At 43.0% G+C, this 27,151-nt stretch overlaps 1 protein-coding gene across 7 annotated transcripts in view; it reads left to right on the top strand.

The window, feature by feature from the left end:
* The window catches only part of LOC148387453 (receptor-type tyrosine-protein phosphatase S-like), a 55,200-nt gene that overhangs the window by 24,512 nt on the left and 3,537 nt on the right, over window positions 1-27,151 (top strand). For 2 of the 7 annotated variants that reach the window (XM_088395666.1, XM_088395665.1), the window contains exons 6-33: window positions 3,847-3,957; window positions 8,992-9,006; window positions 10,398-10,667; window positions 10,905-11,284; window positions 12,236-12,437; window positions 13,169-13,305; window positions 13,427-13,571; window positions 15,039-15,356; window positions 15,835-16,028; window positions 16,157-16,183; window positions 16,390-16,507; window positions 16,648-17,307; window positions 17,996-18,090; window positions 18,743-18,996; window positions 19,507-19,594; window positions 19,765-19,983; window positions 20,401-20,558; window positions 21,023-21,034; window positions 21,273-21,385; window positions 22,597-22,694; window positions 23,140-23,263; window positions 23,652-23,827; window positions 24,045-24,164; window positions 24,803-24,957; window positions 25,115-25,400; window positions 25,853-26,031; window positions 26,369-26,495; window positions 26,889-27,014. In XM_088395666.1, coding sequence (XP_088251792.1) covers window positions 3,847-3,957; window positions 8,992-9,006; window positions 10,398-10,667; window positions 10,905-11,284; window positions 12,236-12,437; window positions 13,169-13,305; window positions 13,427-13,571; window positions 15,039-15,356; window positions 15,835-16,028; window positions 16,157-16,183; window positions 16,390-16,507; window positions 16,648-17,307; window positions 17,996-18,090; window positions 18,743-18,996; window positions 19,507-19,594; window positions 19,765-19,983; window positions 20,401-20,558; window positions 21,023-21,034; window positions 21,273-21,385; window positions 22,597-22,694; window positions 23,140-23,263; window positions 23,652-23,827; window positions 24,045-24,164; window positions 24,803-24,957; window positions 25,115-25,400; window positions 25,853-26,031; window positions 26,369-26,495; window positions 26,889-27,014 — 4,907 coding nt within the window. The remainder of the gene's footprint in view (window positions 1-3,846; window positions 3,958-8,991; window positions 9,007-10,397; window positions 10,668-10,904; window positions 11,285-12,235; window positions 12,438-13,168; window positions 13,306-13,426; window positions 13,572-15,038; window positions 15,357-15,834; window positions 16,029-16,156; window positions 16,184-16,389; window positions 16,508-16,647; window positions 17,308-17,995; window positions 18,091-18,742; window positions 18,997-19,506; window positions 19,595-19,764; window positions 19,984-20,400; window positions 20,559-21,022; window positions 21,035-21,272; window positions 21,386-22,596; window positions 22,695-23,139; window positions 23,264-23,651; window positions 23,828-24,044; window positions 24,165-24,802; window positions 24,958-25,114; window positions 25,401-25,852; window positions 26,032-26,368; window positions 26,496-26,888; window positions 27,015-27,151) is intronic. The other 5 variants (XM_088395670.1, XM_088395667.1, XM_088395668.1 and 2 more) reach the window with 3 other exon arrangements.

Raw genomic sequence — 27,151 nt, 5'->3', positions numbered from 1 at the left:
TTACAGCTGCATCTTGATCATGATAATGATGCACAATGCAATTGTGCTTCTTCTCTCATCAAAGTAAAAAAAGAGTCAACAGGAAACCACCCAGACATGCCATTTATTCACAAGTGCAGCATGTTAAGATGAGTATCACTCCGACGAAAGCGCACCAAGACAAATGGCAAGGTAGGATTCAGCGTGAGCTTTAATGGGATTTCAACTCAACAAAAGCGCTCCAGAGCCCAGCAACAAAATGCGCTGTATAATGAAACAAACGCTGCAGTGAGACGCCTTAGAGGAAATCAATTACACCTGAGCGATGCACAAAATAGTGGCACGATGTTGTGCGGATGACGCTCATTTCGCATCCCTTAAATGAGGGCACCTTCCAAGCTCTGATTTCCGAGACGGCTGCCAGCTCTCGCTGGATCACAGCCAGGAGTGTGTTTGGGGACATAAATATTATTTTCCTTCCCTCTCTCCCTTTTTTTTTTTTCTTTTGTTAAGATCTGGAACTATTCCTGTGGCTCATACGGGTGAGGATGAAAAATGATAACTATTTTAGAACCGTACTTCCCGAAATAGAGCCGCAATCAATTTCTGTCCCTCAAGGCACAAAGTACATTAATGTATTCCATGGGGCTAATTATCGAACTCCATTGTGCCCTTTTCAGGGCTGAAAAGGTTCTCCTGGCTGTAAAAGTGTCAAGGGTACAGAAACAGCGCCTTGGAGGATTTTTGTTGTTTTTCTAAGGACAAAGCCTTAATAACCCAACCAGGTTCTATTTGTAGGAACATTCCGATGGCCGGTCTCGCATTTGCTACTTGGGCCTTCAGGGGGGATTTGCCCCCACTTAATCCATCTCTTAATAGCCCCACGATTATAGAAACCATCAACACAATATAAAAGGTGTTGCTCTGAAGAACCTAAGAAGAACTTTTTCTAAAAATGCTCATCAACAGATTCTCTCCTTACCGGTTCAGATTTAAATCAGGTGAACTGTCAAATATATGACATGAGAGACTAAGTGTCGGAGAGTTTACCAAAGCACTTAACGGACCCTGACACCCACAGTCAAGCAGATGGCCCGCAATATGGCCACAGAGGTCGACTGCTGGGTAATAGATTGACGCGCCTCACCCAAAATTTGTGCTGTGGTTGAAGGTTGGCCAAAGTTGGGCAAAAGAGAAATTCAAATCAATAAGGCTATTTTATTATTCCTGACAAAACGAAAATGATGAATGGCGGAATTATAATAAGAAAACCGATTGTCACCCAGCATGACTCACATTGAAGATATCAAAGTCAAGCGATTCGAAAGGTGTGAAGTAATTATCCATCTGCTAATGGATGCTAGCGCTTTACCTCAACCGGACGGCTCCAGGTGTTCCATTTGAGCTATCGGTTCGAGTCATAATACACCTCCCACCATTTTACTGCAAGTGTGTCGACAGAGTTCGTATCTCAGTCTGGCTCTTTAAGCAGCTTACTTCTTCATTTCTTGGATTTTTTTGTAGGTCAGCCTTTGACTGACTCGCATGGTGATTGACCGCCGCTCGCTTGAGTATGCGGGGTACGCCGCGCCCAACGTGACCTTTGCGCCAGACAGGAGTTGTTGTGTTCGTTACATCGGGCTCACCTCTGACATGTCTGATTGTACTCCTGACTACACGAGAAGAGAGCTGAGCTCTAATGATTTCTTAATCCTGTTCATCACAAGCTTTCTCTGCATTGTGAGCGAAGACGGGGAAAAAAAACGAGAAACACTCGAGACATGAGCTGTTTTCCTTTCATGTGTCTGGGCTAAAAAAAAAAAAAGACTCAGGTGGAGGATAGATTTAGCTCGCTGAGTCTGAGTTCGGAGAAGTTGAGGCCAAGATGGATGAAACAAAACTTGTCTGGTTAGATGGAATATTTTGCACTACATTTAATTTAAGAAGGAAAATAACGTTGTTCATAAAAGCGACATTATGCAGAATTTAATGCAAAGTATACTCACCACAATATTCCATAAAAAATTCTTTCAAGACTGCAAGTAAACCGTAAAAAGATATTTACTATGTAAATATTGTTAACGCTGCTTTGGAATGCTTTACGCAGACGGTGGACAGCAGAACTACTCGAGTAAGAAGTCGGCATGAGGACAGTTGGTTGGCCTTTTGATTTGCCGCAATTGGACCCGGATCACAAATTTTTACAGGAGCGTTTGCCTCCACCAAGACAGAAGCATTTGTCCCACTCTGGACTTAATGAACGGCTACAAATGAGGATCTTAAATACTAAAATGAAGGAAAATTTCACCTAATGAAAGACAGAGCAGCTTCTTAATACTTTGGGAATATCTCACAAATTCAACCTTTCATTTAATTTAGTATAGTTTATTTTAGGACAAGAGATACCTGACGATTGATTTTCACAATTCGATTCTTACCTAAATTAATAAACAATAATATAATAAAAGTTAAAAAAAATATATGTTTATTTTATATGTTGTATTTAAATGTTTATTTTATATATTTTTTATTATATTATTATTAAATTGATGTCTACTAAGCAACATTCTAAAAAGAATACCTTGCCATCTCAGAAAAAAAAAATCTGTATTTCTTCAGCCAAGCTTTCGTGCCACTTGTATATATTTTCCGATGAACTCGAGATATATTTAATCAGCCTGGGGGATTTAATGTGTCTCACTCCACAATATGCAATATCTTGTGTGTGTATATATGCCTGTGTGGGTTCCTTTTGTTTTCCAGTTTGTGTGTACTTTCAAATTTTTTGCCATTTTTTTTGTTGTTTTTGTCTTTGCTCAGCGCAATGCAGCAGAGTGTAAACCTCGGTTATGTACTTCCTCCCCCGGCTTGATGACAAACTTGGTTTCGAATCAGATGAATGTGACACAGTCGACTGCAAGGAGAAAAAAAAAAAATCACTGCTGGTAATTCAAAAGGCCCGTTAGCAAGAGAGGAAGTCAAATAGTAAGAATAGAATGCTTTGGAACCAGATGAAGGAAAGAACACCTGACAAATGTTGGGTATAATTTTAGTAGAGGGGAGCCACACAAAGTAAGAGGAGAAAATAAAAGAGCCAAGCGGATGAGTTAAAGAGTATCGTTGGGTTGTTGTTGCTCAGGGGTACTTGGGGGCTATGTGCCACTTTGCTGCTAAAACCAAAAAGTTGACAAAAAAGTTGTTTGGGCAATTCTATTTGATTGACAAACTTTGTGCATTCATTTGGTGTCACATTTTGGTCCTGGTGGTACCTTGAGATGTGAGTTTTATTTTGAATGTGATCATACTTGTATGACAGAATACTGACGGAAATTTTATTACACTCAGTTCAAACGTTGCTATAAAAGAAATACCGTATTTTCCGCACTATAAGGCACACCTAAAAAGCTCCAATTTTCTCAAAAGCCGACAATGCGCCTCATAATCCGGTCCGCCTTATATATGGGCCAATTTGGATTCGTGGATGAGGATTAATTTATTAAAGTAAGCTTTACGTGTTTATTTTGTGTGTTGTGTGATATTAACATTTGCGTAACGTTGAGTTATTGATATATTGTTATTGTTTTCACTATTTCAAGTGTCACTATATTGTGACGTTTGAGCAACGTTGAGTTATTTATTATATGCGCCTTATAATCTGCTGCACCTTATATATGGACAAAGTCTTAAAATGGGCCATTCATTGAAGGTGCGCTTTATAATCCGGTGCGCCTTATAGTGCAGAAAATACGGTAACAACAAAACAGACTTTGACGAATGTTGAAGCAATTCAAGTGACTATCCCTCGGGGTCACAATATGTAAGACCAAAAAACAGACATGAACCATGTGATGCCATCATTCCCCCCAGGAGCTCTCCAGATCGAGAACAGCGAGGAAAACGACCAAGGGAAGTACGAGTGCGTGGCCACTAATTCTCAAGGTGTGCGCTACTCCTCGCCAGCCAACCTCTACGTGCGAGGTAGGGCCTGAAAACACAACACGCAACAACGACACACATAGTTAGATAGAAACACGATGAAATGGCCACTGCTGGGGTGCTTTTGCGTTCCAACCAATCTTTTCCATAACTGTGCTCTTTCAACAAGTACTACTAACCAAGCCATTTGTCAGCAGTGTGTGTTGATCTTGTTTGGTATTTTCCACCTTAACAAGTCCACCTTAAACTGTGGTGTGGTGGAAAACACACCACGGTTTAACTGCATGAAGACGTCACTGTCTGCTAAAATTGATTTTGTACCTGAGGGCTGTATGACCTGAGGAGTTGGAGCAGCGGTGGGCAAACTATAACCCGAGGCCAATCTGTTCTTTAATTTGGCCCGCCAAGCCTTAACATCAGCGGTTGCTCTATATAGATATGTTCTGACAACAAATACCATCCTCAAAAAATAATTAGCTCTCTGAAGTACCTTGATCATGATCAGCATTCAAATGCTGTAGAAGCAGAAGTCCGACGTGATCAAAAATAAGAAAAAGCTCTTCAATTTTAAATGTGGATGCGTTAGCTAAATTGACGGGCACCCAATCAGGGCTCACCTGTTTTTTGGCTTTGAGCCGTGATTGGCCGATAACTGAGCCCGTAAGCACTGGCAAAATTGCCGCCTCCTGAGATGGACAAAAATGTTCCTGCTTAATTCATATTCCACAAATGCAATTTTAATCGCAATGTTATGTTTAGAAGGAAAAAAAAATACTTGACTTCCCCTTTGATTATAATAAAATATGATTCATTGGTTATTGATTTACCGTAAATAATTAAATAAAATTGAAATACAGCGGTCTATGCATTTAAAATTATTTTAATCATTTTAGTAAATAACTATGTACTTATGTTCTATTACAAAAGGAAAATCAATTATTGTACTGGTATTATCAAAATTAATTATTTTACATGATTACGTGCACCATTTTTTAAGACCGTTTTGATTTCTTTTTCACAGAAAAGCCTAACAACATATAAGCATGAATGGCTTAGTTAGCTAAATGATTCTCAGCCATTACATACATCTAAATTAAATTAAAAATATATATATCTTATCTACAAATGACCCGGCTCACCGTTAATGATTTAGAAATGAAATGGAGACCCAGAGCATCAAAGTTCGCCCACCCCTGAGTTTAACTCATACGAGGTCAATCAATTAAAGTATACATTTTTGCATTTGATGTCCAAAAAGAATGACATTGCTGACACCATTGTGCATCCACATAATCCTTGTTGAATCATTTCTAATAATTGTGTGCGTGATTTTGTGTGTGCGCCCTCGTGGCTTTGCGCAGGCCGTTTTTATTCTCTCTGTGTTTCCTCGTTCTCTCTCCTCACGTCATTGTGTTCCGCATCAACCCCCTTCCATCCCTCAGAGCTTCGAGAAGGTTGGTGTGCTCTCTCTTTTCTTTTGTTACTCCTTTGTTTCAGAAAGCTTCTCTTATTGAAACAGAGAGAAACAATAAAGAAAGAAAGAAAATCCTCAAAGACCTCCGTACTCTATATAAAAATCGTCTCCCAGATTCGGTTAATTTCTCCAAATCCGCTTTCCGTTATGTAGCCAAATGCATTGACTGCTTTGTGTGCAGCACCCTCTCCCAAATCGATTGTTTTTTTTTTTTTTTTGCATGTACTGTTGTCATGCAGACCAAAGAATTGGATGATATAATAGAGGTTGACGATTGCATGAAAGGAGTGAGAGAAAGAGAGGGAAAGAAAGAGAAAGGAGCACCGCTTGCACGTGAAGAGCATGACGCACATGCTTCCCACACTTTATGTTCCTATTAAACTTGTCTTGTCTTGTTAACCCCCCCCCCCCACCACCACCCCTCCCTCCCCTCCCCCATTGCACCAACCTGACACATTGCATCTGCTCCAATCTTGAACTTGTTGCATCCAGTGGGAACCTCGATTTTGGGTTCAAGCTGCACTTCGTGTTGCATCGCTTTCTTAAGTCTGAATTCTTTTGTTTTTTTTGCAATTTCCCATCTGTACGTTGACATCACCCTCGCATTTATCTTTAGTAAACTTGATTCGCGAGTTTTTGGCGATGACTCATCGTCGCAGTTTATGTCTGTGAAACTCGCACCCTGCGATGAACAGCAAAAAATATATTTTTAGTTGCAGATGTTCCCTCAGTGGTATGTTATAAATAAATAAATAAATACATAAATAAAGGAACTGAAGGACTATTGGACTGAGATCCATTATAATCCGTCATTATTAAATTGCTACTACCATATTTTCCGGACTATAAGGCACACCTAAAACCCTAAAATTTTCTCAAAAGCCGACAGTTCGCCATATAGTCTGGTGCGCCTTATATATGGACCAAATTCCTAAATTTAAACTGGCCCGAAGCATTGTGTCATGAAATCAATCATAAGTCGCCCACTGAAGACTATGAATCATCAATCGAAAAGACTATGGATCATCATTTTGTGATTATAAAGTAATTTGTTGCGTCTGAAGTTGAAATAAAAAAGATAAAATGGAGAATGATATGATTTGGATTAAAAATCTGACATGATGCATTAATAGTGCGTCCTATAGTCCGGTCCGCCTTATATAAGGACGTTTTAAAATGGGCCATTCATTGAAGGTACGCCTTATAGTCCGGAAAATACGGTATCTATACTTAAAATCTCCACAAAATTTCAAAATATCTTTGTCATTATTTGATCAAAATATGTATATCATTAGAACACAACCAAAACAGATCTTCTATAGATGAAAGTGTCAAGGATTCTGTGTGTCGCTCACTTACACTTAAGCATCAACAGCAACAGGGGGATTGCCTCTTAAAACTAAATGGAATGGAACCCATTGCTAACAACTTTATTTGCACCTCCTTCTCCCCAAATAGATTTTTTTCCTTACTCAGGAAAAAGCAACAAGGTGTTACAAAATTACCGTTTCAGATTTATTTGATTCAACTCTGCATTTTTGTTATTCTTCATTCTGTAGTAAGAAGCACGAGGAGCCTTCAGTGGCTTTTTATTCTCCCTCCATTAAATTCAACGTACTAAAATATCATCATCATGTCCTGCAGACATTATTCTGTGTTCTTTCTAGTTAACAAATCTTGAAAGTAACTAGATGGCTCAGTGCAGTAACTCATAAATGAAAAGCATGAAATGGCTTAAGTAGGCTTTTGTGATTGAGTCCAATAATTACAATTTAAAGGAGACATACTGATCTGCTTGCAGTGACCAAAAAAAAAAAATCTGTGTCATGCCGTCTGTGGAGCTGCCCTCGTCTGCACCGTCGCTATCGCCACCAAACACTCGGACACGCTTCTATTGACATTTCAATTCTATTCATTCGCATTCTCAAGTATTGAGGGGATAAGTTTCGCCTTATTACATGACTAATGAAAGTTGTGTCCTTGAGCCAGACGGGATTGCGCAGAGTAAATGTCAGGCCGCCGATGGTCCTCAATGGCCCTCTATATGCGCTATAGTTTAGAAGTTGCAGAGATAGCGCCGTAATCCCCGTGGCTGTGCCAAGGGCTCCTTTAACCGACCGCCTCCGGAGTCTCGACGCAGAAGCTGGTTCCGCGAATATAGATGTAACCTCACGCCTCACTCAAACTATGGATAATGGAAGAAGGATCATGAGGGCTGCCTCTATTATTTTTATGCAAGCGTGCTCGTTGAGTATGAGGAATTATTCCTTGAAGATGAGGTGTGTCTGTTTTTGTGATTAAATGATTTTTTTTTTTCTCAAAAGCATCTTAGTTGCATACTGGAGGAGTTTGCAAGATTTGTATGTAGCTTCACTTCACTCCTACCCCTCCCCTCAGGTCTCTGACCTAAGCCACGGCCCTCACTAACATGAACATTAACGTAAACCATTTTTAGCCACATTGCTAGCCGGACTTATACATGCCGTAGACCAGTAATGATGATGATAAGAATAATAATTCTATAATAATTAAATTTTACATTTGATGATGATAATAATTCTATAATAATTTTCTATTTGCGCTCTTCACTTGTCATTTAACATTCTAATTAAAAATGTATTTTTTGCTCATTAGAATTTATATTATGTAGACCAATAATGATGATGATAAGAATAATTATATAATTTAATTTTCCATATGATGATGATAATAATAATTATATAATAATTACATTTTCCATTTGCGCTCTTCACTCGTCATTTAACATTATAATTAAAAATATATTTTTTGCTCATTAAAATTTATATTATGTGCATATTGATCAGGTTAAGATGTAGTGACATTGCACGTATGTGTTTGCACACTGTGCATGCTGAATGTTGGTGTGTGTGTGGGGGGGGGGGATCAGTGTGTGTGTGTCAGTGTGTGTCCAGAGCATGCTGTGGTGGGAGGAGATGCTTGCCTAATCATGTCTCTTTCTAACAATTTTTTTGTCTCTGTCTCTTCTCTATCCAATTCTGGGCATCTTCCGGCGTTATTTTCTTCAAGTATTCCAAAAATAATTCTCCCACTTTATCTGTCACTAGCAAATTGAATCTAGAGTCCTTCTATTTTTCTTTGTGTTTGAAATCCAAATGGAACCATGTTGACTTTTATTCATTGATTTTTTTATATTTTCTATTTTGACCATTTAATTTATCTGAAGTGATGAGATTTTTACTGCTCTCGTTCTTGCTTCCCTTTCATTCCTCCTCCATTCTGAATTGTCTGTCCATTGATCTCTTTGTCTTTTTCTGGTTTTTTTTTTTCTGTGTTGTGACTTTTTTCTTCCTTCCTATCTTTTTTTTTTTTTCTTACTTCCGAAGCACCTGCTCTCTGAATGGGTCTGACTCTGATATAGCTGTGTTTTTAAATAGATTCATGTTTTTTCTTCTTCCTCGCTCCTCTTCTCTTTGCCCCTTTCCCCTCCATCCCCCCCGAAAACCCTCTTCTAACCCTCTCTTTATCTCTCTCCCCCCTCCTCTCCCTTCCCTCCCTCCCTCCCTCCCTCCCTCTTTTTCTCCTCCGCCCACTCGGCATTCTGTCCGCACCCTGATGTGTAGAAGCGTCAGAAACATGTACATAAGTTTATGAACTTATAAACATGCACATACTACCTCACTTTTTTTGCCCGCACTTGTTCTTCTTCTCTCTCCGTTCTGCCTCTCTCATGTGGTCTTGTTCTTGACTTAACGTGTCCGACGTTCACTCTGTAATTTGCCACGGCACCTTATTGGAACCCCCCTCACCTGTCCACATTCATTTTGACTGCAACACTGTTATCCCGTATGAAACTTTTTTGTGTACTGTACAGTATTTTGTTGTCGCAATGTGCCTCTTGCCTACATTGCCACGTCATCGCGTGGAAGCCGAGCAGAGTCGATTGTTCTCTCTCTCTCTCACTTCCATCGCCGTCTCATCTTCCTCTCCTTTGTTTCCTTTGTGGCTTCCTTTCACATTATCTCTGTTGTGTTTCTCCACTTTTTTTATTCTCTCTTGAGTCGCCGAGGCATGCAAAGTGACCTATGAGTTCAGTCTCTCGGTATCCAGTAGAACTGGCATGGACAAAAAAATTGGGGCGCAATTCGCTGATGATTCAATAATCTATTAAGGCTTGGATGAATTATTTATTATTCACCCGTAAGACAAAAAAATGTACAAAATTTGGACATGGTTGGAGTGAGGGAATCATTTTTAAAGTTTTTTTGACACAATTTGGATAAGTGAGTGTTCCAACAGTAATGCACAAAAGCCTTTAAAGGCAAGTATGGATGAGTTTGGTGAGAAAGAACTCCCACCTAACACCTTTGGGATGAGCTAGAACAAAGCTTCAAATGTTACTCTGCATAATTTGACGACAAATCCCCACAGACGCACGCCGACATTTTGTCGAAAGTCTTCTCACAAGGATTGAAGTTATTGAAGATTTTTTTTTCGTTTCCTGTAGGTGTCCTCGCTAGATATCCCAGTAGATTTAAGACATTTACTCAAATAATTCAAAGTTTAATGTAGCTCCAAGCGATGCCAGAAAGGAAATGTTATATTGAATTTAAATAAAAATGTTTAAAAAATCTGACACCACCACCAATAAATATAACATTTCCCTAAAGAGAAACTGACGTCATGCCCCTTGTTGAAGCGCTACTCAAGAGTATGTCACGTTATTGTTTGCTCACTCTATTTGGGTGAGCTTAACAAGATGTGTGTCTTTCTGTTGCATTCATCAATACCATAAAGTAAACTTGAAATATCCCTTTGTAATTTCTGTAAAAGGAAAAAAAAAACCTGAAGTTCATTCTCCCCCTCCCTGTTACCTCTCTTCTCTTCACTCTCTCTGAATCTCGCTCTTTGCCTCTCTATCTGACTCTCTCCCCCTCACCCGACCTCCTCTCTCTCTCTCCGTCTCCCCCTCCATCCCTCAACTTCCTGCCCTCTCTACCCCCCCTCCTGACTCTCCTCCTTTTACCAGTGCGCCGCGTCCCCCCTCGTTTCTCCATCCCCCCCTCCAACCACGAAATCATGCCGGGAGGGAGCGTCAACATCACCTGCGTGGCGGTAGGCTCCCCGATGCCCTACGTCAAATGGATGGTGGGTAGCGAGGACCTGACCCCCGAGGACGAGATGCCGTTCGGTCGCAACGTGCTGGAGCTCACCGGCGTCCGGGAGTCGGCCAACTATACGTGCGTGGCCATGAGTAGTCTGGGTATCATCGAGGCCACGGCTCAGGTCTTAGTCAAAAGTAAGAGAAAAAAAAATCCGTAACATTGTTGGTAAATTTCCATGGGAAATAAAATGAAATATTCTAAGAAAATATTTTCTCCATCTGTAAATTCCCTCAAAAAGACCCAATGCTTGAATTTTGATTGGTTTCAGTTCCTGTTCATTCCTATGGAAGATTTCCAACTTTGCATAATTTTGCAGTCTCCTTCATCATTGTACTTTAGCGATGTCCTAATCAACCTTGATTTTCTTCCAGCTCTGCCAAAACCTCCTGGCATTCCCATGGTCACAGAGACCACAGCCACCAGCGTGACCATCACATGGGACTCGGGTAACCCCGACCCGGTGTCCTATTACATCATCCAGTACCGAGCCAAAGGTCCGGACAGCAAGTACGAGACGGTAGACAGCATCACCACCACCCGCTACAGCATCGGTGGGCTGTCCCCCAACACCGAGTACGAGATCCGAGTATCGGCCTTTAACAGCATCGGCCAGGGTCCCCCTTCTGTGCGAGTCGAGGCCCGGACGGGCGAGCAAGCCCCGGCCAGCCCGCCGCGAAATGTCCAAGCCCACATTATTTCACAGAACACCGTGATGGTTCGCTGGGAGGACCCGGAGGAGCCAAATGGGCAGGTGGGAAGTCATATAATTTGATTTAAATTCAAGTCAGAAAACAGGAAGTATTTTTTTATATGCCGACTGGACCTGGAATGCCCAATGGTCTTTTTAACTCATATTTAATTAAGACTCCAGATATTTTTGATTCTTTTTACATTAAATCTTTCAATTGTGCACAGCCAGCAGCTCACTGGGGAGCAATAAAGTGATTGCTTTAAAATAGTAATTACTTTCATGTGACATGAACAGTCGCGGCATTGCTGCCAGCTAATAGTGCAGGGAAAAAATGATTTATCCCCATCTGAAATTACATTTGCTTTTACTGATGACAGACTAACAAGGTTTCAGATTTGCGCCGAGACTTTAAGAAGATTAAAACATTAAAGCTTTCATAAAATTCCCCACAGGGAAGTGTTTTGGAGTGTTCAGGTTCATGTCCTTCATAGAGATTGTGCTCCACCTTTCTACCAGCTCAATCTCTAAAGAAAGAAAAGGTGCTTTCTGCTCTAAATGAAGAGCGCTCCCTCTGGAAGCCCATTTCCTTTTTTCCAGCAGCACTACGATTCACAAAAGTGCATTTGAGGATTAAAGTTATTAAAGGGGTGACAACGGATTGCCGGTGGAGGTCACGAGTGAGGACAGTAAACAAATATGGTGACATAGTCGGAACACGGTGTGCATTCGAGGTGTTTTGTCCGACCTTCAGCCGCGGGAGGTCATCACCTTATGACAGTGACCTCTAACAAGGCGTGAACCGCAACCTCGCTCGGCCATCTGGACAGAAGTAACTGTAATTCATAAATGACGACCTTGGCTGTGATAAATAACTCGTTATGCTGGAGCAAGGCTTTATGGATTACCGTGCATGCAAGACAGTGAGATTAAGTGCGAGACTACTTATCACAGCTCAGTTGAGGATGACCTTAAAAACTCAACACGCTATCCGTCAATCCCTCCGTGTTGCAGGTGAAGGGCTACCGCGTGTACTACACCATGGACCCGTCCCGGCCCATAAATGAGTGGAAGATCCATAACGTCCAGGACAGTCTGATCACGACCATACAGAGCTTGGTGACCTCCGAGACGTACACCCTCCAAGTCCTGGCGTTCACCTCCGTCGGGGACGGACCCTTCTCTGACCCGGTCCATGTTAAAGTCATGCCAGGAGGTCGGTGTTGGGAACATCATGTCATATGTATTGTAAATCGCGAATGCTAAAGTAGCGCCATGCTAATTGTTGGGGCACTTAGCCCGCTGCCCCGCAGCATCACCAAGCAGATTATTCAGATGACAAGTAGAACCGAGCCGCCACGCAGAACTGGGTGTGACCTGTCACAACACACACATCCTTCAAATGAGTAACTCGCACAAGCTTAAGTTTGCAGAGACTTGTGAACCTCAAACGGATTAACATTTACTATCTAGAGGAAAAATTTGGTACGTTCTTACTCCTCCAGTCACGACAGCAGCCGGTTGCAAATGTTTTATTCGTCGGCGGGCGTGACGAGATTAATGCCGGCAAATCTGTGATGGTATTACAAATCTCGTGTAGACTCGGGACACTTGTACCTGAACATCTAGCATTTACAGAAAGAGAAACATATGGTTTGAGTAAAACTATTTCTCGACGTCTGATGAAAGAAGAACTCAAATGAAATTAGGCAAAAGGGTATTTTGAATAGATTTTCAACCAAAAATGAGAGAAAACATTTATTTTCATTTGATCAAAGGTCTTTTAATTAGGTTTTACATTTTAATGGTGTCAAATTACACACACACAGAGCTGTTTCTAATATTTTGGCCCATTCATGTTGACAAAAATAATATTCTTTTTTCAAAACAGTTCTTAGACATGCTGTCAATTCAAGTCATCTTCTTTTTTTTTTTTTCCTTCCCCAGTTCCTGGTCAACCGGGGAAGTTTAAAATCGGAAGAGTGACTGACACCAGCATTGAGCTGACCTGGGAGCCCGCATACACCAAGATGGCCATCATCAATTACGAGCTCCTTTACAAACCTGTCAAATATGGCAGTTTGGTAAGACCATCTACAAAGCAGACATATTGTGTTCTATTCCTTTGTTGCAATTCAATTCATATCACAACAACAATTTGGCAGAAAGCACCGGTCAACATATTTCTCTCTCTCTCTCTCCTAGGAGAAGCTGACCTTTGGCCCCCGAAACTCCTACACGGTGGAGGGCCTGAAAGCCAACACAGACTACTCCTTCTCCCTGGCAGCCATCTCAAACAAAGGCATCGGCGCTTTCACCAATGAACTGGTGCAGAGGACATCACAAGCCAGTAGGTCACAAATAAACACACACACATTGCTACTTTTTCTGTTTCACCTTGTGTACACAAATGTCACAATAACACACGTTGACAAGATTTTCACTTTATGTGCGTTGACCCGACACAAGCTGGCAACCGTCTGACACCATGTGACCATTGATCTCCTTTATCAAGTCATGTGTCCAAAATCTCACTCCCATCCATCCATCTGCGGTTTAACTGCGACTTTCTTCCTCCTCCGCTCAGCTCCCTTTTTTTTTTCACAGCCAAAACATCATGACAGATGGAGACGGAGCAGCGATTAATGTTTGTCTCTTCCTCCTTTTCACCCTCCTTTTTCCTCACTCTATCTAATATCTTTGAAAGGGTGAAAATATCTGCCAGTTATTGGCGAGCAGGCAATGGAGAGGAGCTTTAAAGGATTGTGGCTTGGCCTGCTAGGTTGTATGTGGGCGCCAGACAGCGTGATTGTTTTTTTTTTTTTTTGGCATTTCTTGACAACCAAGAATAGTCCAATTTATGGGGTGTGATGTGTTGTATATAACATATATGTTCACACAGTCATAGATTATTTGGAAAAATATAGAATGTATGAAATTGACGAGCTGGAAAATGGTTTTGCAAATAATGTTTTTTATATCTGTGCTATCCACTTAATGTTTTGGGTTCAAATAAAATAATAAATTGGCCTTGTTGTGACGTGCAGTTAGCTAGCTAACTATGTCTCAACAACCCAAAAATTCCCTTCGGATAATCCACTGGCGTGGCCACTTTAGAGCGCCTCGTCGTCTGCCGCGAGTGTGCGCATGTCACAGAGAGAGAATGGGTGGTTTTGCATGTTCGATTTAAAACAATAATTGAAAGCCAGCATATGAATCCGAGCTTTGGGCTGGCATGGGCAATTTTGAGTGCCTCATTGTCAGCCGTGAGTGTGCGGAAGAGAAACGGGGATGAAAAAACATGTCAGACCCCATGGGGCTTCACACTTGCAGCCCTTTGTGGATGTCAAAATGGAAGCGGTAAAAGCCAACTCTAAATAAGCAGACTCTTTCCTGAAGCACAATGCATTTCCCAGGGTGCGCTTTGTTATCGCCAAGGTTTGGTGCACATCTAGATTGTCCCCTGAGGCAAAACGGCGCGGCGGCTTTACAGCTGAGTGGGGAGATACTTGAATCTGTCAGCCAGGATTTTTGACTCCCACACTTGCACACATGCTGCACTCGTCAAGCCCAGACGTCTTCGCTTGAAGTTGTCTCCTCGCGGTCAATACTCTTGTCTCTGGTTTATTTCATTAAGTGTTCACCAAGTGCTTATCCCGGTGTCATTTCTTTCGGTTCGGTTTACCGTCATCTCTTATTGTTTCCTTTATTTTTTTTTTCATCCTATCCCCTGTGTTTTTACTTATATCGTCCCCCCCCCCCTCTTGCTTTTCACCCCCCTATTCTCAAACGACTGCCCTCCCCCTTGTCCAATCAGAACCCTCAGCCGCACCCGAGGGTGTATCCTGCGAGAGTGCCAGCTCCACCTCGCTGAGAGTTAGTTGGCGGCCGCCTCCACTGGAGGGCCACAATGGCGAGTTGGCAGGTTATGAGCTAAGGTACCGCAAAGTTTCTGGGGCAGGAGGCAAAGGTCAGGGCCAGGAGGCGTCCGGGCTGCCTATACCGGCCCGGCAGGCGGACACGCTAGTTGAGGGCCTGGAGAAATGGAGCTGGTACAACATCACCATGGCAGCTGCCACTTCTGAGGGAACTGGACCCAACAGCTTGCCTGTGCTCTGCAGAACAGATGAGGATGGTAAGACTGCATTCATGATCACAGTGAGACTTCCAAAGTCACGTTCTAATACATTTTGATCAATTTGGATTTCGAGTAGAAAAATAGGAGGTGGGCATAAGTAAGCTCATAGTTGTGTCTTTCTTAAGTTTCAGTCAAGTGAGTCCCAAGTCCTAAAATTGCTGACTTAAGTCTGACTCAAGCCAAATCACATGAGTCACCCAACTCTGGTTCTGAGGTTTTTTGCTCCACTTACTTCCAAAGAAGAGCCACAGGCGCTTCCAAGGGGCGTCACGAAAACAACATGCGGAATATTCATAGCGAGTTATAAATAAAACGTGATTCACTTTTAAAGCGGCTTTACCGTCGGCATGGTCAAAAATATTTAAAAAATAAAGTGAGTGAGGCGCATTGATTATGTTTTCCTCTTTGGAAGTTCCACTGTATATCCCGATGTCGCATAAGTACTGTAATTATTTGTGGATTTTCGCTTGTGCAGTTCCCAGCGCGGCCCCTCGTCACATTGATGTCACTCCTTTCAATTCCTCCGCACTCCGGGTCACTTGGCGGTCTGTGTTGCCAAGGTTACGCCAAGGTCGGATCCGCGGTTACCAGGTGCACTACAGTCGCGTTGGCGGCAGCGAATCTCGAAATCTTCCTTGGATAAAAGATCTCTTATTGGATGACTCTCAGGTGACATCATCGTGAAAAAATTGAAATGTGATGAATTGACGGTTAATGATTTGATGGTTAAATCTCCTTCCGGTCTCATCTCCTCTGTCTGGGTTCGCCTGTCTGCTGTGTCTCGCCTGGCGGTTAAGATGGAGGAGGATGATTCCACTCAGTATGTGAGTTGCACACTCACTCTGAATTAATACATGCAGCGACTCAATATATTTAGCCCATATGAAATCGATGCGGGAATGACCTTTTATTTTTTTCCCCCGATCCAATTAAATATTCAGATATTGATTTTTTTTTAACTTTTCTATATTGTTGACTAAAGATAAACACAGCAATTGTTTTGAATGTGATTTTGTGTTTACCATGACAGGAGATGATTTTGGGAGGCCTGAAAGCAGAGACGTTGTACGCTGTGTCAGTGGCAGCGTACACCGCCAAAGGTGATGGAGCACATAGCAAAGCCAAGATGGTGAAGACCTCAGGGATGGGTAAGCAATATGCCGAATAGACGCTTCTGAATATAGCAGCAAACATACGCTAAAGGGAATTTTGAATTTGCCCGCAGCCGCTAGATTAATCGAAAGACTTTTGAGGTGGATTATCAAAGCTAACTTTGTGTCTTTTGCAGTACCTCTCCCTCCTTGCCTGTGGGTCCATTTGGGATTGGGTCCATCAGTGGTGCTTCGATGGGCTCCTCCGCTGGTATGCGCAGCGTCAGGCTCTGATGGCCAGAGGCTCCCTCTGGAAATTCAAGGCTACCGCCTCCAGTTTGGCCCCAAGAATACATCCCAGGAGACCTCGATAGATTTCACAAAAGAAAGAAATTTCACCGTCATAAACCTCTCCCCGGGCTCCACCTACGTCTTTGCGCTCTCCGCAAAGAGCCGAGCGGGTTACGGAGATGTTATACAGAGGGAAATAACCGTTCCCGTCATCCCACCCTCAGGATACCCGAAAATCTCTGACTTTGTTAACGCCACTTGCTGCTCCCTGCAGCTCTCCTGGCTCCCTCCTGACCAAGAGGAGAGCAATGGCGTCATCACAGAGTACAACATCGCTTACAAAGAGACTTCAGGCTCCAAAGCCTCAAGCCTCGCGGGCAACTTTTTATTACCCAACCTCCGTGCCCCCCCACGTGTGGTCACGCTACCGGCGAGCCAGTCTAGCTACACCATCCTGGGCCTCAATCACAGCACAGCCTACGAGGTGCAGCTCAGAGCCCACAACCAAGCAGGGCCCGGCCCCTTCAGCCCCCCTCGGGTGTGCCAAACCCGGGCCTTTGAAACAGGTAGAGTTGGCCCGGAAATCATCCAAGCACTGCTTCGACTTCACCTCTCCCCCTGCTGTGGAATTCACGCCCAAACACTAAATGAAGGCCAGTACTTACAGATTGCCCCCCCCCCCTCCACACACACACCTGCCCTTCCCTCCTCACCATCTCAGAGATGCTGAAAACAAGTCCGAGGAAGGCGAGGAACCCCTCTATCTGTTCCACTCACTCACTTACCTCCATCACCTAACCTTCCCTTCACCAATGGAAAAGAGGCTGAATGTTAATGGCTGTTTGCTTCAAGAGCACCGCTTATCACGTTCCCTCAGGTAAAAGTCAATACAAGGCATCAATATACAGTACGGTATCTAATCCACAAGGTAAGTGGACAGTCGAAATGAAGCGGAAAAGTCGGGCTTGGCGATTTATTCAATCTGATAACGTCTACCGCCATTGTTGACGTGCGGGGCTTGAGCAAAAACAACCTTACACTTGGTGAATGTGGCATGTCACATTCCTTCTGCTGCGCTGACTTCTCTGTTCCTTCCACCATCCACTCTCCTCATCACCTGTCCATCCTCTTAACCAGCTCGTCTCACCTGACTGACACCATTTTTTTTTTGCTCCTTACAGGTTCACAACAAGGAGACAAAGTTGTAATTCGAAGTCAAAACGCTCCACTGAGTGCCGTTTTCTTCTCTTTCAGACGTACCGAGGAATTTTTCAGTCAATCTGGCCACGAGGACTAGTGTTCTTCTGACGTGGGAGTTCCCAGAGAGCAGCAACCCCTATCGCTTTAGTGTATGTCCATCAACTGAAGCACCAACATATTTTTAATGATGGAATTAGTCACAAGGCAGCTAACTGGGCATGACTTTTTTACAATATATCCCTTTGGGGTGAGACACCAAATTTAGTATCTTAATATGGACCCAGCATGCCTCACTATGGAGCAGTAGAAGCATCTAATTTCTCCCAGCCATATCACAAAAAGTAAAAATGTCTTGTAATGAACTCTGAAAATGATCAACAAGAGTATTGTTGCATTTCCAAGGAAATGTTTCTAAAATACAAATTCAAGAGGACTTCCTGTAAGCATCCTTTAATTGGTTCATTTCACTTGGGTATCTGCAAAAAATAGTTGACAAATGCAAAATGCTCTCACGGGAATTTAATATAAAATTGTAAACAGTTCGATCTATATTTAGGTCATACAGGCGCAGCAACAATGACTGAACCTGTGCTAGCTGAGCTGGCATGAGAAAACCCCTGCAGCCAAAAACATTGACTGTGGCTAGCATAAAATGTAGCATAATGTTTTTACAGAGTCAATTTTAGACTAATGAATTGCCTTTAGTGTATAATTCAAATACCTACATTATCATTAGGGTTATTGATATAATAATCAGTGTCATCATTAGACTAAGTGCTGACCTCACTTGCTCTCCCTAAGGTGGAGTATAATCGGCAAAAGATGGAGGTGGACGCTCGCCTGAAGAAGGCGGTCATCCCAAACCTTCAGCCCGACACCAGCTACGACTTTAAGATCACGGCACCCGAAGGCAACATGGGCGGCCTTCGCCACCGTATCACCGCCAAAACATCCCCGCCAATCACCATCCGCCGCCCGGAGATCGACCACACCCGGGACACGGAGACGACGGTCACCATAATTCTGCCATCGCTGGAGTCTCGAACTCCTGTCAAGTAAGACCGAATGTAGTTTTAACGTTTTTTTTAAAAACAACTGTAGACCATCAAAATGAATAGTTACTGGGGATGGTAAAAAAAAAAATAAAATAAGCACACAAACCAACTTGGGGACATAATTGGGACTTCCGACAGGTGGACAAGAAGATGCTGGGCCTATTCGCCATTAAAAATTCATTCATGCATTGCTGCAATGTCTCAAGTGGATTTGGACGTCATAAAATTCTCACTGCGGAGGCGTATGTTGTTGTGGATTTTCAGCTCTCTCGATCAATGCGGCTCTTGACGAAGTCAATCCACCTTTTCGTCATCTCATTTATGAGAAATCAAAAAAATAAAAACCACCAGGCTGTTCTATAAATTGCGGCATCTGGGAAAGATGCGAAGTCGGCTAGCTTAGCAGCAAACATCTTCAAAACATACACAAATATATTTAGAAACAAATATCTGTCATTGAAAGAAATTGTAACGAAAACTAATGCAATTTTGTTTTTATAACCCCCCCAGGAATGTTTATGTTGTTGTGGTTCCACTGAGGAGAGCCCGAGGCGTCATCAGACACTTGAAAAGCCCGGATGAAATGGATCTAGAGGAGGTGAGAACCACAAAAAAAAAAAAAAAATGGCCATTGCGCTAGAATAGGAAGGCGGGAAGAATCCATAAACGCCCACACGGCAAAAACGAACGTAGTTTGAATTCAATCTCAGAAATAAAATATGAGTCATGTTTGATATGCATCATTTCTCTCCTCCTCTCATGTCTCAGCTGTTGAAAGACATCAGTCAAAAACAGAGGGACTCTCGCCAGCAGAAGCAGGTGGACCTGCGCCGCGCTTACATCACAGCCCGCTTCACACCTGCCACCCTACCAGCCTTCTTCACCCTCGGGGACCAGCTGGACTACGGAGGCTTTGAGAACCGCGCATTAGAGCCCGGGCAGGAATACGTCTTCTTCATCCTGGCTGAACTCAACTCTACAACCGGGGTACGAAAGCTGACATCTCTCTTGACCCCGCCCCCTCCTTTCCTCTATGCATGGAGATCAATACGACCTCACAGCTGCGACGATAAAATTTGCGCCAGTCAAGGTATAGCCAGCAAAAGGCAATAACCTTCATGTATTTCCATCAACGGCACTAATAAAGATTGATTGGCGGCAGGAGAGATGTTGCCTCTTTGTATGCCACTGCTAGATGTGAGCAATGGAATTGGAAAAGACATAAATATTCAGCTCCGAGAGGTTTTTTTTTTTTTTTGTACGGAGTATTTCAGCCGCGGGCTGCTCTCTAAAAGGCCATCTGAGCTAATAAAAATACTTTACTGTGTTATATTGCTGTAAACTTAAATACAGCTCTCATTTAACAGTTCGTTGCTGATATTGCTCCTGTCCGCTTTCCAACAGAAGATGTACGTGGCCAGCCCTTACACAGATCCCGTCATCGCCCCAGATTCCGACCCCCAGCCCCTGGATGCAGGTGACGGTCTCATCTGGGTGGTGGGACCGGTACTGGCAGTGGTTTTCATCATCTGCATCGTCATCGCTATTTTACTCTACAAGAAGTGAGTTGACGTGGAAAATTGTGTTTGAAATTATTTTGAAGTTTGGCCAATAATTCTTATGAACAGAAACTAATAAGATGCTGCAGAATAAAAGCACGACTCCTTAGAAGCGAAAATGAAGTCACCTAATATACATTTTAATATAGTCAAATCAATTCTGAATTTGCAACTTAATCTTGATTTGCATCTAAAATTATTCGACTCTCCCATTGAATATAATACTTGTTTCACAACTGACAATTTTTTTGTACCTGGCTTTATTTTTGCCAAATCATTGCTTAACACAAAAAACATTTTAGTTGTTGAAGAAATGTTTCCTAGTTTGAAGTGTGCTCAACCTTCATTGTGCTGCAAGCTATCCGGCTTTTGAATACTAATGCAGGATATTGATTTTTCTCTGTCTGTTTCCTTCCTTGTCTTTTGTTTAATTATTCCTTCCTGCACTCTTGTTTTACTGGAAACAGCAAACCTGACAGGTACGATTACACCAATGCCGAGCTTTTTCTTTTTTTTTTTAACCTTGCACCCCAAGCAATTACAACATAACACAACATCATTGTTTTCGCACATAAAATGTCATATCTGTTCATGTAGTATGTGCATTGAGTCACCAGTGCTAATGCTAACGCTAATGACATGTCAGTAGTGCTGAGTCTAATTTTCTCTGGCTGGATTTTTGCATGTACTAATTGCTCACTTCATAATCTGGAGCAGCAAGCGCAAGGAGTCTGAGCCAGGAACCAAAAGTCTTCTGAGTAATGCCGAGATGATGGCCCATCACCCGACAGACCCCGTGGAGATGAGACGAATTAACTTCCAGACTCCAGGTATGGAATGAGTATCGTTTTTCGCGTCTGATTTTTACTCTTTATACAACAATTTGTATTTGCACTTTACATCAGTACAAGAGAGAAATTATTATTATTGAGAAATAAGCAACCTGTACCCTTGAGGTCATCTTGGCCCCCATCCATGTTGTGTGGTCAGAGCATCATGACTGAGTCACCGCAATGTGAGGGTGGAAGAAAAAAAAACGGAAGCATGTCCACCCACCTGCACTGCATCCCTGAACAGATGGAAACTAGAGAAGTCCACTACTTTTGAATTAACTTGAAAATGGGAAATGATACGAGTGAAGGTTGACTCATCGTACTGCTTGATCTTGCCAAGTAAGACCCTACTGTGAAATAACGACATTACTTCATCCGCTCTCGCTGTGAGATGCTGGTTATGGATGGCGCCATCAGTCCTGCCATTTTATGCGACATCCCAAAAAAAAGCCTTTCATCAACCTGTTATGTGCACAATGTCCTGGTTGAAATTGTGATGCGTTTCCATGGAGAACATCTGAAGATGAAGCTTTTGAGCTTTTTTCGATGCATAGCCAAGACTATACAATAAAGCTCCTCTCTTCCATCATGTGATTTTTTTTTCTCACATGACAGCAGCCTTGAAGTGCTCTCTTTTCATCCCTTGAGATTTGTGCCACTGAGATGCCCTGAATAGATGAAATTTGTTTCCCGCTGATGATCTCCGAGGTCATTTAAGCCAGCATGAGAGGCACATTATGTTGCGATTACCTGTGGATGCCGCAGAAGCAGGAATTGATTTGCATGACGTGCAAAACTGGCTGGCTGCATTTGATAGCAAGATTTAAATGCATCCAAATTGAAGACCTGGATTGGATGTTGGTGCTGGGGGTTGGGGGGGACGCTGCCTCCTTTGTGCGCCCGTGTTCAAACTCTCCTAATTAGCCTTCCGTCTGTGTTTGTTTTGTCGACTCCGCTGCTTCTCTGATGCCGCACGAAGCAATTTATCAAAGGAAAGCCATTTCAAAACAAACACGACTCACGCTGTCCACGTGCACATTGATTTTCTGCCTCAGCGTCTTCCTTAATGATATGTGATGTTCCTTCCCCGTGCGATTATGCTCACATCTTTGAATGAGTGATGGTGACCCACGTTAATTTGAGTTATCCGGACAAAGCCGGGGAGACCTCTGACCCATTTGCTCTTTGGCACGCTTGCTGTCTTGCAGGAATGATGAGCCATCCTCCCATTCCTATCAACGAGCTGGCTGAGCATATTGAGCTGATGAAAGCTAACGACAATCTCCGACTTTCCCAGGAATACGAGGTGAGACCATAATGACCTTTCGACAGCTAAAATTAGCTCCGCCCCCCCCAAAAAAATAGGTACAGTCTATACTATACAAAAAAATGTGCAGCGTCTAAATCGATTTACTACAGACAATAGGACGCCGTCTAAAAGGAAACGTAGACACCCACAATTATAATAATAAAACACAAATAGATTGTATAAAAGTAGACAAGTTATTGCTCTTGGTAAAATGTGGACAAGTGCTCTCTGAGTGTTCCAGTCCATAGGTGTTAAGCCTTTTAAGCACTCTCTTCATAAAGCAAAGGCTATTTAACGTGTGTCCAGACAAGCTTATGATTTATTCAGCGGTGCATTTTAGAACACTTTACGAAGCTCGCTATCATTCCACGTCAACAAATCCGCCATTAAATTGTGTCGACACGACACGGTGATGTGCAATTTGCTTCCTTTTTATTCCCAGTCCATTGACCCCGGGCAGCAATTCACTTGGGAGCATTCCAACCTAGAGGTCAACAAGCCCAAAAACCGCTACGCTAACGTGATAGCGTACGACCACACCAGAGTCATCTTGGCACCCATTGAAGGTAAGCACGAGCTGGAAAGGGAGAGAGATGGGGATGTGGAAGAGACAGGCTGATGGATGAAAAGTGAAATTGCAGACAAGGCTCTGGAGCCAAACAAACAAACAAGACAAGCGTGTTCAAATGCAACCAGCACAGCAGAGATTTGGAATGGAACTCACGTGTGTACAGTTTTTGTTTGAATCTCATCCACCAAACCCGTACAAGAGAGATGTCAAAGTCATTTTTCATCCTGGTTGCCCCTCAAATGAATCTGAAAAGCAAAAACTACAAATTCATTTTCTCCTCATGATATTATGACACAGGGATTTAAGTTCATTCTAACCATTAATTGTTTTGAAATGGCAAGGAAGACAATTAAGACGAGTTTAAAAAAATATATTATTTGCAGGTGTCCTGGGAAGTGACTACATCAACGCCAATCACATTGACGGCTACAGAAAGCAGAATGCCTACATCGCCACCCAGGGGCCACTGGCTGAGACATTTGGTGACTTTTGGAGAATGGTGTGGGAGCAGCGGGCGGCTTCTGTTGTCATGATGACACGATTGGAGGAGAAATCACGGGTTGGTCTGCTGTCATATATGAGCAACGTGGCATTTTATTTGCAGTGCAGTAATCCCCGCTAGCAAATCTATGCCAAAATCAATTGATATAATTTCTTAGATGTAAACCCTTAAAATTAAAATGCTTACAGATGACAATGTTTTTATTTATTTTATTTTATTTTTCATTGCTTGGATTGAAATGAAAGAATTTTTCTAATTCTTTCCTTGTGTGTAGGTAAAGTGCGACCAGTACTGGCCTAGTCGGGGGACAGACACATATGGAACGATCCAGGTAACCCTGCTGGACACCATGGAACTGGCCACATTCTGCGTGCGCACCTTCTCCCTGCATAAGGTAATAAATGCACATCCGGCATCTTGATGATCCTTTGTGCAATTTCCCTTTGTATAACATGAAGGCATATCCGAGCAAAACAAACGAAAATGCAGTTAGTCGAAAGCTAAAATCAATTAAAGTCATCCTGAATATCTGTACAGCATATTGACGAGTAACATAATATCACAGTGATTTAGTGGGAAGGACGCGACTGCAACACGATCGACAAACATAACAGACTTGTAGCAGGGGGGAAAAAAAATTCCATGGGTTACCGCAGTTATGAAATCTCTTAAGGTAGAAAATATTTGCAGTATTATATAGACACCCTCAGAATATGTCCTGTTTTGTATTGATTTTCTAGGCATTTCTTTGAGCTAAAAAAAAAAAGAGGCCATTAGCCTGGACTCGAGTCAAATCGGGTCGGCGTTCCTCTCTTGGGTGATGAGATTTGACCACTGCTGGACGAAATGTGCTTCTTGGGCCGTCACACTGGCCTATGTCTCTCTGTAGCCTACTTGTAACCACAGAAACTAGGCCAAGTGTGGCTTTTCAGTGTCGTGTGTATTTATTTATTCAACATTTGAAGCCTTGTAATGTTAACGATTTAGCGTGCAGTGAAAAAAATGGCTAGACAATTTCTCTTCGCACATCAGAGCGGCAGCAGTGAACGACGAGAGGTGCGCCAGTTCCAGTTTACCTCCTGGCCGGATCACGGGGTTCCAGAGTACCCGACCCCGTTCCTGAACTTCCTGCGTCGGGTCAAGGCCTGCAATCCTCCGGATGCCGGCCCCATCATCGCCCACTGCAGGTAGACCAAACACAAGGGTGCTTATTTGAAGGTATCGGGTACTCATGGAGGCTGCCGAAACCAGCCACCGATACTGCAGTCATCTGATTATGAAGTCCTCCTTGCCAGTAGTTGGCGCTGTACTGCGGCAGTTTGACACCTTTGTCCTCCCATTCAGCGCCGGCGTCGGCCGCACCGGCTGCTTCATCGTCATCGACGCCATGCTGGAGCGCATCCGACACGAGCGGACCGCCGACATCTACGGTCACGTCACCCTGATGCGCTCGCAGAGGAACTACATGGTGCAAACTGAGGATCAGTACAGCTTCATTCACGAGGCGCTGCTGGAGGCCGTGGCCTGCGGGAACACGGAGGTGGCGGCCAGGAGTCTTTACTCGTACATGCAGAAGCTGGCCAAGGTGGAGAGCGGCGAGCATGTCACCGGCATGGAGCTGGAGTTTAAGGTGCGTTCAGAAACAAATGCGCCATATAATAATGTACAATTCCATACTAATGCATCCCAATGGGCTCGTTATTGGACTCTGAGGTTAGCACCTATAGATCTCATATTTTTTTCATACCAAAAAGTACTGAAGTTTAAGTAAAAAGTATGTTACGTTAAAATGACTCCAGTATAATTTGTATATAAAGAGAAATATTTCTTGAAGATTCATAATGTCTTCTTTAGTTTACGATTTTAAACAGTTCTTTTAGTCAGACAATTAATTAATTGTAATGAAATACATAAATATTTAAATTAAAAACGGTTCTTTTAGTCAGACAATTCATTGTAATGAAATACATAAATAATTAAAAAAAAACAAAAAGCTTACGTAAAAGCAATGGCGTAATTGTAGCTCATGATTTTGCATTTAGCTCGACTCCCTTTTGAAACTCATATTTCCTCTCCGTGCAGCGACTGGCCAATACCAAAGCGCACACGTCCCGCTTTGTCACCGCCAACCTCCCCTGCAACAAATTCAAGAATCGGCTCGTCAACATCATGCCCTACGAAACCACCCGAGTGTGTCTCCAGCCAATCAGAGGCCTGGAAGGGTCTGACTACATAAACGCCAGCTACATCGACGGTTACAGGTATGTTTACTGCAAGAGGAACATTAATAGGACTTGGCCTCTTGTCCTACGCTGAAGGCTTGACGAGTGAATGGAGTGGAAAGGTTTTCAGCACAGTTCTTGCGTCTGTCACATCACGTCAGCTCTTGCCTTACCGTTTACGCTCCTCCGCTCGCTGCACGGCACTGTCTACGTCAGAAGATTGAGGGCGAAGACGATTCGGGCATCCAGACACATGCTCTACTTCTTGAGGAAAAAAAAGTTGTGCTCAAAAATGCCATTTTAGTTTTAGAGAAGACTCTAGAACACTTTGTCGTCGCTGTGGTGAATTTGAAAATGTGTGTGTCTGTGTGTGTAGGCAGCAGAAAGGCTACATCGCCACCCAGGGTCCACTGGCAGAGACTACAGAAGACTTCTGGAGGATGCTGTGGGAGCACAACTCAACCATCGTGGTCATGCTCACTAAACTGAGAGAGATGGGCCGGGTAAGGACACACACTATATTATTTCGACTAAATCATTTTTTTTCCCATACTGACTGGCTTAGTGGCAAAATGTTTCCAGGATCCAAGCGCAGAGAAAATGTCAGGCACTAATGTGAGCTCATTAGTATTTCATATTTACATTACCTGCTGAATCTAATGGCATCCGACACAAAATCTCTGTCAGCAATTCTGCCTCTAAAAAGACAACTGAAATGTGGACACAGTGTACTTGAGCTTTGTTTTCATGAATGGCATAAATCCCGCATGGTGTGCGGCGTAATTCTTCTCCAAAAACGGGTTCGACTGCTAATTTTGCAGTTGGGCGGATCAGAGAGAGGGAGGTCTGCGTCTCCCACTAATAACACCACACTTTTTGTGCGTGTCTCATCTCAGGAGAAGTGTCACCAATACTGGCCTGCCGAACGTTCCGCCAGGTACCAGTACTTTGTGGTGGACCCCATGGCCGAGTACAACATGCCCCAGTACATCCTGCGGGAATTCAAAGTAACAGACGCCCGGGTGAGTTTGACATTCCGCATGTTTCGATTCTCCTTTGTATGTTCAGCATTAACACGATTGTCGGTAAACTAGCTGACAGCTCATTTGCGTCGGTGACCGCACGGCCCGAGTGCCAGTCACAGATAAGGCCAGTTAAG

Source organism: Syngnathus floridae, chromosome 14 (assembly GCF_059516105.1).
Source record: "Syngnathus floridae isolate MCC-2025c chromosome 14, RoL_Sflo_1.0, whole genome shotgun sequence".
In the NCBI taxonomy this organism is placed as follows: domain Eukaryota; kingdom Metazoa; phylum Chordata; class Actinopteri; order Syngnathiformes; family Syngnathidae; genus Syngnathus; species Syngnathus floridae.
Note: the sequence above shows the minus strand (reverse complement) of the source record. Positions and strands in the feature narration are given on the sequence as shown.